The sequence below is a fragment of the Aplidium turbinatum genome, chromosome 4 (genome assembly GCF_918807975.1).
Source record: "Aplidium turbinatum chromosome 4, kaAplTurb1.1, whole genome shotgun sequence".
NCBI classification, from domain to species: Eukaryota; Metazoa; Chordata; class Ascidiacea; order Aplousobranchia; family Polyclinidae; genus Aplidium; species Aplidium turbinatum.
The window spans coordinates 42478999-42488320 of record NC_137475.1 but is presented as its reverse complement, the minus strand read 5'-3'; the positions used below and the strand labels follow the sequence as shown (position 1 = coordinate 42488320).

At 37.6% G+C, this 9322-nt stretch overlaps 1 protein-coding gene across 1 annotated transcript; it reads left to right on the top strand.

The window, feature by feature from the left end:
• The first annotated feature begins 4028 nt into the window (after positions 1–4028).
• LOC145769334 (uncharacterized) lies at positions 4029–9080 on the top strand. The gene is made up of 4 exons (XM_082580943.1): positions 4029–4273; positions 5192–5365; positions 5879–6217; positions 7909–9080. Exons 1-4 carry the CDS (start codon positions 4077–4079, stop codon positions 8153–8155), a joined length of 957 nt encoding a protein of 318 aa, XP_082437069.1. The 5' UTR covers positions 4029–4076; the 3' UTR covers positions 8156–9080.
• Positions 9081–9322: the final 242 nt, after the last annotated feature.

Here is a 9322-nt window from a genome sequence, read left to right as displayed (position 1 = left end):
AACGCAACCCGCAACCTTCAAAAAAATCCCGCAACTCAGGACGAAAACCAGCCCAACTGGGCGTGAAAACCGCAAGGTTGGCAACCCTGCTCAAGCCCTCCATCGTCGCGCCGACAGCCATCTTGCGCACACACAGTAAACAACGTCTTTCATTCATTTATTTGCCAACAACCTTTAACCAGGGTTGCCAGATACTCAAGCTATAGTAAGGCCAAATCCATTATAAAATAAGGCCAAAAAAAGGCCAAATTTTTTATTTACTTCTAAGGCTAAATAAACGCTAACAACTTAATTGAAATAATTTTTTGAAAATGCCATTTTACGATTAAATATGACAGATAATAATTTAGCACTGTCAGAGCATAATGACCGGTTCGTTTGCATAATTTGATTAATGAAAAATTACTGTAGTAGCAGATAAACTAGAAACCACTATTACTTCAATTCATGAACAGTGCTATTCGGAACATCTAGCTAAGCAATAAGCATGAATTTGTCTTATTGAGTATATGTACCAGGGATGTCTACAACTACAAGATTGGAAACTATTTTCAGGGCTATATATGACTACAGAAGAATTATTAAAATAAAACACTGTTTGTATCAACTAAAGAATGTATAAAATTCAATAACAATATAAAATATAGCCTTCACTCACATCAAAACTTATTTGCTGGTTTTTTTTTTGGTCATTTATCGGTCATTGACCGATTTTTTAGCAAAATGTCCGAAAAAAATGTAGTCATATCGGTCAAAATGTCCGAAAAAATATATAGTCAATTGACTATTAATGACCAAAAATGACTAAAAATGATCGAAATAAATAAAAAATGACCGAATTTTTTCAAGTCATTTCGAACAAATGACCGAAAAGTCTCAGCAAAAAAAACCCAGCTTATTTGATGTATAGAAGTTTAAAACCACGAATCTAAAAAATCAAAAATAAACGAATGCAAAGATTTCCTGTCGTTCTGTAGCATTTTGCGTATTGCAAACCGGATCAGAAGTAAACGTGGAGTGTTCAAAAATCAGTGAAATGTGTTGTCGTAGGCTTTTATAATAAACTTATTCACAGACCAACCCAGTACGAAATCAATACGTTTAAGATGTCATAAGAACTAAAACTAATACTCGGTTTTAAAATTATTTAGCAGCAAACAAAATACGACAAAATTGCACAAATGGAATGCAAACACATCACATTAACAAACAAGGCAAGTGTATACTTTACGGTTTACGGCAGGTGCAACTTAATAGAACCGCCCGGTCCACCGCTAACACATTCTCTACTCTCTACCAATGTCTCTACTCACTAATTAAAATTAAAACGAATATAGGTCAGGCTCTAAGTGATGATAAGTGATACTTTTATATTACAATTGAAATTGAATTTCCTTAAAATAATACTTTCTAAACCGGTCAAAACTTGCAGCCATAAAAAGGGCCAAATAAGGCCAGATTTTCTGGCCTTATTTGCATCAATTTTTGTAGGCCAACTGCAATTTAAAAAGGCCAGTTTTCTGGAATTTGGCCTAAAAAAAGGCCATCTGGCAACCCTGCCTTTAACCGCTTATTCTATCAAATTCCGCAAAGCATTCCATTCAAATCAACCAATCATAGTCATTTTCCTATTGGTGGTGTGACGTTACAATGCTAATTTTTGTTGGCTGTGTGACCAAATAGTTGGAGTGTTTCACGTCGTTTCGAAGGGACGTGGGTGCGACACCTATCGAGGGCACGTGACTATGTATTTGCACGTTACTTTAACGGCATTCTGAAGATAGATACGAAAATTGGCTTCCATGTCCCCCGTCCATTCAATCTAAAAATCTTCAACAATCGCCGTGCTCAGGCCTGTAGTGTATAGGACAAAACAACATTGAAGCATTCTGGTTCAATTAGTCTTTTTTGCAACATGCAATTCATCTACTATCTACTTGCTCTATGTGATACTTTGTTGCTTTGTTGATCAGCATTAATGTTTCTTAGTCAAAGAGCATTGAGCACATAAAATTTAGTTGTTTTTATCAATGTATTTTGATCGATATTTGTTACTGCGTTTTGCATGAGTAGCAGCGATCACTCAAGCGTATCGTTCAAGTATTTCTAATGAATTATGAAACAGGGTATGCTCAACATTGTGTTAGGAATAATAAATAGTTAATTTGTTGTCGCTCTGTATCCGCTGAAGTGTTTCGCGACTAAACTTTTTTAAATTTGTATTGTATTCAAGCTGTTAACAAATTATTACCTCAATTTTTAACATTAATGATATTGTTTTATAAAGTCTTTTGTATGAGCCGATTTAGAATCGAACCCAAATATACCAGAACTGAGATGGAAGATGGTGTTCACTCTAGCTGTCTGCAAAATTTCGTCGATTGTTTAACAATGTTGTAAAACTGCAAGCTGTAGCCTAGGCCTTATCATTTGGGACATACATTAGAATCATTGTATTTTTTGCGAGCAAAACAACGTACTTTTACCGCATCTGATAATAGAAGTGTATGAAACGAATTTGTTGGTCAAAAGACTCAAAATAAACGAAACGAAAATGATACTGAAAAGCATAATTTTACACGAAACGAAATCAAGACAAAAGTAATTTTGTAAAAAAAACGAAACAAAATTTCCTGCGGTTTGTTTCCTGAAAGATTACGAAATAAAATTTGTTACCAAAGAACTGAATTTGAGACAAATCGAAGAACTTTTGCTTCTAATGAAATGTGTATCTTCGAACAGCGCTACTAAATGTCTAAACACACAAACGTTAAGACGTAAAGATATGTTTGCTTTATTAGCCGTCTTGCTTTCTTGGATAACAAATAAGGAAATGTCCCACGTGTGCCGACACAAACTCTTCAATAGGCGTGTGATGGGAACGAGCGCATTGTTGGTCCCCAGACAGCAAATCACTCGTTTTTACATTGATTCAACGTCTGTAGATCGATTGGTTGATTGGTTGCTGTCTGAGATCTTCAATAGGTTTCGTTTGAGTGAGATGGGATGACGTAACAGATAAGGTGCTCACTTTTCAATCATGCAATCCTGGTTCGACTCTCAGCACTGAACCAGTTCTATCAAAACTAATTGAACTTTATGTGCATACTCTTTCAAAAAATAATCTTTTCAACTTTTCCTGACGTTGAACCAATCTAAAACAGGGTTGACTACCTTGCTAGCTGTGAATGAAAAATCGTGAATGAATGGCTGCCGCTCATATACCTAAATATTTGTAGTAATAACCTTTAGTGTTTAATTGTTACGTGGCTAAATACTTCGAAACTCGCGTCTGTTGAAACGAAGAACCAGTCAGCACAAGTTGTAAATGTGGACAGGAGCAAACGATGCAGCATTTTCTCGAATGCCCTGCCCCAAAAGCAAGATGCTCTGTACAGGATTTAGCCGAGTTCAACGATAGAGCAAGAGCTTGCGTGGTGCTCTGGGCTACGGCCGTGTGACACACGATGAAGAAGAAGAGACATTGAAGAGACAAAGCAGACATTGAACCAATGTAACAAAGGACTGGTTAGTTGACTGGGAAAGATAGCAGAATGGTGTGATTTCCTCTTTAATTGACAAAGGTCATGAACTTTTAAAGAAATCTTGAGCGACACAAATCCAGGAAAACAGTTTCGTGGTGTCAGCCTACAAGGCTAGAGTTTAGTGAAAAAGCATGGTAATAGAGCTTTGGTAGAGAGTTTGTATTGTTGTACCGTAAACACACAAAGCCCAGTACATCAGAGGAATTACTTGACTTTGTGTGTTTATGGTACAAACATTAAACGTTATTATATTAACTTTGTGTTGTGTCACAGCAGAAAGTGCAGTAAACTTCTTGAAACGAGAAGACTTTCATTTCTCTGGGCACTCGAACAGATTCCACATTCTAGACAACAAATTAGTCGTTCTTTACACTAATTCAACGTCTGCAGACGCTGAATCAATGTAAAAAACGACTGATTTGCTGTCTAGGGCAGTTCTCGTGAGCTATTTTTCCTATCACACTCTTTTTATTTTGCAGATGTTGTGACATTAAGGCACCGCACAGCTTTTTAACCTTTTGATTTGCAAAAATGAGCAGCTTATTTATTTTTTCTGTGATTTTTGTAAGTTTTATTTGTTGTCAAGCAAATACCGACGTGAATGGACATGCAAACTCTACCGTAAAATATAACAATTACGATTTTACGGGAAGGGATTTTCGAAACACTCAAACCAAAAGATTGTGTTTACTTGCACGACTCAACGCATCTTTTGAAATCACATACAAGTGAGTTGGTTGATAGAACTCTCTCAAATAAGCCCAGCAGGCCGTTCCTGACTCCTGATGTAGCAAGAATAGAAAACGACGGACAGTCGGACACTCGTAATTCTTCAATTTTTTTGTTTTTGTTTAATTTCATTTGTCTTAAGTTTGCATCGGCAAAAGTGCATTTATTTCGGTTGTGTCCCGTTTTTGTTGTGCTTTAGATCAAAAAGTACCGTTTGCATCGAATAATGGCCAGGGTGCATGCCTTCTGGCAGAAACCTGTAACGATACTGATATTTCTGTGTTTTATCCATAATTATGTTTACCAGAATCCTTCAAATCTGATTTAATTGTTGAGATTTTTTAATCAAGTCTCGATGTATTTCTGATTGGTTGTGTAGAGATTTAAGGTGAATCAATGGGAATGTAATGAGCCTAATCTTCATTTTTCCATTCAAGTTGGTCACCAAAGGTCTTGTTACTGTACAGCAGGGGTTCCCAACCTTTTTTACACCGTGGCCCCTTTGAAAATTTTGAAAAATCAATGGCCCCCCTATTTTTTTCATCCTTTTAAAAAATTTAGGAAACGTTATTTTAATTAAAAAATTTGTTTATACAGTAACCGGTAGTTAAATGACATAAATACAACACATAATAAACATGATAGTTACTTTGTTATATACATAGCGTTGGAGTGGACTTAGAGATGATAAACTAAAAAATTATCATTTTTCAAATTTTTCCATCGCCGCCTAGGCTCATGGCCCACTAGGGGGCCATGCCCCCCAGGTTGAGAACCTCTGCTGTACAGTGTCATATACTTTGAGTGGGAGTCGGACGGACAATCTTTTAACAATCGGTCGGACACCGTCACTACCCGACTCCATGGCTGCCATTTCTTTTCGATGAAATGTAACGAATTAAATTTCTATGTTTCAGCTCGAGCACACATAAAGAAATATTTGTTCCAAAATGGGCGAGCACTTCTCATAGCCAATGCGACTATTATTTTCTTTCAATACTTCGTCTGGAATTCCTTGGAGTGTCATATCAGTTATACTTTAAGCGGGATGAAATAAGAGCGCTCCACACCCAAAGAACTTACTGTGATCAGTCAGTGACTACTTACTTATTTTCAACTTCTCCTCTGTTGTCGCCATTTAAGATTGTAAGATGAATTTTGAAATCAGTCTATTTTGAAAAACCCCGACAACTGTTTCATAATCCTGTCTCATTACTGAGTATGCTCTTGGCCGGTCTGGGCCTAAAGCCAACACAACACAACCTTACCCAAGTAGCAAATCCATTGTTTTAATGTCTGCAGACGTTGAAGTTAACATTAAAAAAATAGGCTTTGACAGCTGGGTATTTGTGAATGGGCTGCCTCGCTCATTTGTATCTGACTACCCTTGAAGCATTGTATTAACATTCTCAATGTGACAAAGAAACAAAGTCAGCATTGTTTGCCTTTCAACTTTAGGTACCCTAGTTATAAAAGAATGTTTTTGTAAACTTTAGAAAATAACTCTTGATATTCCAAATCTGAAGAAATGATCCACAGTTAAGTTAAACAAGTGTTGTATTTTGGAATATGTACGGTATAAACAATAACAATCTTTGTTTCAGGTGCGATACTGGTCACTGGAAGCTAGACGAGGTTGAAATCAGCATACAAAACGCCAGTTGGATAGATGACATATTTCCACACACCAGACTACAGGCAAATGTTGTCGGACCCAAGTTGGCTGCGAATGGTGATGAAATTACCACAGGCGTAAGTGTGGCGCGTGGATATAATTGCTACGACCACATTTTATCCGCTCAGTTGTCAATCCACGACGCCATAGATTTGAAAACACATCACAATGCCACCGACGACTGGAAGTTGGTGATACATTTGTATGGGGTGGAAATCCAACCCTTCTTGGTTACGAACGATAACATTAAAGACCCTGTATTGTGCAGGTAAGTCTTCTCGATATCAATCTGTTTGTTTTTTTTTTACTTCGAAGGCGGGTGTTTACTGTTTATACGCTGCTACATTGTTCTATTTGAAGTATTTACAGAGCATATGTACGCGTGGGGGCTCATATCCATTCTAAGTATAGTTCCATAATCCACATCCATGCGCTCCAACCGTTTTGTTTCTCAATTTTTGTTTTTTTGGAAAATATGCAATTCCCGGAAAGAGTCTCCTCTGCATTTCTACAGTACGCCATGGCTGCCTAAAGATAGGTGGCTATGAGTACGCCTACAAGACATGTTCAAAAATTTTTTGAAATAATTAGTGCGTTATAAGTATTTGACATGGAACATGAACAAGGTATAGGTGGTTCCATACTTGATTGCAGGGTCTGCTACTGTTTGGTGTCCGATTTGGTGAGTTCCTAACCCCTAACCCCTAACCCTAAACCGGCAATGATAATTAGGCTGCGGTACCCGATAGTTTAAAAAAAATTCAAAAAATCACCGAATTGGGAATCGGACTCACCGAATTGGACTCACCGAATCGGACTCACCGAAACGGGCCATTCCGTGATTGCAAGTGTTGAGAATGAGTAGATAAGGTTCTCATTGTACTAAGCCTTTGGCTCTAAGGAGAGTAGGGTGGCCAGTTCCTTTTTCTCGGCCGCCTTTCCTTCGGCAATTATGCCCACCGAGTTTATTACACCCTGGGTAGAGGTGAACGATGTTTTCAATTACCAGCTGAAGCCGAGAGTCGACTCAAGTTTGCATTATTGGAAAGCCAACGCCTTATCCACTTCACCATTCCACCGCTACTTGGCACATAATTCTTCATAAAATCAATCACAAATATATTAAAATCGACAGCGATATTAAAAGGGCGGAGCGGATTAAGCTTATGAGCTTGCTTTCATGACGAATTGAAATAGCAATCGTCACATTGTCCTTAATGCGATTTGTGAAATTGTATGCCTGATATTGTTTTATAGGTTTCTCCACTACATTTTTAATACGTTTTGTATTATGCAACTTCAGAGAATGGCACACTGCAGATAAACAGTGCTTAATTTTTGAATACATTACTATTCGATCGCTATTCGTTCAGTTATCCGGTAGATAATTTGCATGGGTCAGATTTCCAAATTTTTACAGTAAAAAGATGTAAATAAAGATGAGTTGAATTGTCGCAAACTAATTTTGAAAATATCGTGAATTTGCGATAATTTTCTAATATAACCTTCAATGTCAAATGTTCCGCTCTCAAACTTCGAAATTCCGCTCACAAACTTCGAAGTTCCGCTCACAAACTACGAAGTTCCGCTTACAACATGCGAAGTTCCGCTCACGAAATGCGAAGTTTCGCTCACGAAATGCGAAGTTCCGCTCACAAAGTATGAAGTTCCGTATCGAACTTTCGCTTGTTCCGCCTGACATAGCTCAGCCGATGATTTGATTTTCATAAAATTGGCACACTATCCGGTCGTTTTGTTACCATCCAGTTGTGAATCATAAAACATGAAATGTTAACATCAAGGTTTCTAGAGTTCTTCTTAGTCATCACTCATCAGTACAAACGTTGAGCACTCATCAGTGCAATGAGCATACAATCCGGATAAAACCTAGCTGATATTTGCAGTAGCTTAACTCGTTTGTGTTCAATTTTCAAACGACTAATTAGTATTTTGCTTCAGGGATGTTACCACATTCGTTGTACTCATCATTACCATTCCTCTCGTCTATTTCTTCTTCTTTGTGGTCATTTATCGCTTAAAGGAGAGATATGGGTGTCCATCTTGCTGTAACAGGAAGCATACTTTGGCGGAATGTAACGGTTCTGACAAAAAACCTCTTGTTGACACGCCAAGTGAGCAACCTTTGTACAAGAACGTAAGTGTGACGCGCACATCTCCAGATCAGGCTCAACATGCTTTGCTGTGAAGTACGACTCCATGGCGCCACCAAGCGAATGTTGTTTATGTCATGGTTTTGGGATTGCTCGAGTTTGCAACAAAATTTCTTATTTTGCAACGACCACATTCGTTTTTAGCGCAACATCGTTTCTCGACTTATTGGTACTTTTACACGCTACCACAATGCCCGCAAAGCCACTGTTAGTCGCTCTAGCAAGGTCTTCAAAATGTCGTCTGCTGATGATTGTTTTTGTTTTGTCACGTTCGTCTGACGTCATCGTATGGAAGGTGATAGTTTACTTTGCAACCCGCAACGCGTTTTCTTTTGATTGTATTTCGCTATGTTGCATAATTTGTCTTTAAAGTTTGTTTTTTTTTTGAATATTTGTTGTTGTAGAAAACTTACTTCGGACACGAAGAATAATGTTTTTCGATTTAAAAAATCTTCCGTTAAAGTTTCTTTTTAATTCTCCGGCAACAAGACTTCAACAATCGGAAACTTCACTCTGTCAATCTCGGTAACTGCCCCTGCGTCAAAAGCCTCTGCAAGTATTCGAAACTACCAGGATTAACCTATCAAGGCTTTGTCAGTCCGAGGATAAAGATTCAAACCCAACCAACCAACCATAGCCAATTTATAAGAAAGAAGGCGTGGACTGTTCATACCAGACTGTTCTTCAAGGACTTTTCTCCAAGAAACTCACCCAACATTGCAAGGTCCCTATTTCTGACAGCACGAATTTAAATTAGTGCAGGTAGGAGTTTATCTCTGCATTATATTTTAACAAAACTTTTTCAATGTTTTGTTTTCATATGCATTGTTTTATATTAATTATAACATTTTGGCATTTTGTAGTAACTTTACTACTGTACAAATTGAAGCTAACAGAATGAGTTCCTGTGCTTGTTTTTATTCGAGTTCATCGCCACATGAAATGTAGAAAATAAATTAAAATAAAACAATATTGTTTTGTATCACCATGATGGCTGAAGATAGGCTGATGGAAGCAGAAAAGATTGGAATTGTCTAATAAACTAATGAGATTTTTGCTATAGATGTAACCAAAGCTGTTGTTTACCAAAAAACCTGCCCTGACTTTTCGATGTCTAAAAAAAACATTATGGAGTTTGTTTCCGATGCTGACCAGGAGTTCAAGTCAATAGTCTGCGTTTCTTGGTGGGAGCTCAAATCCAA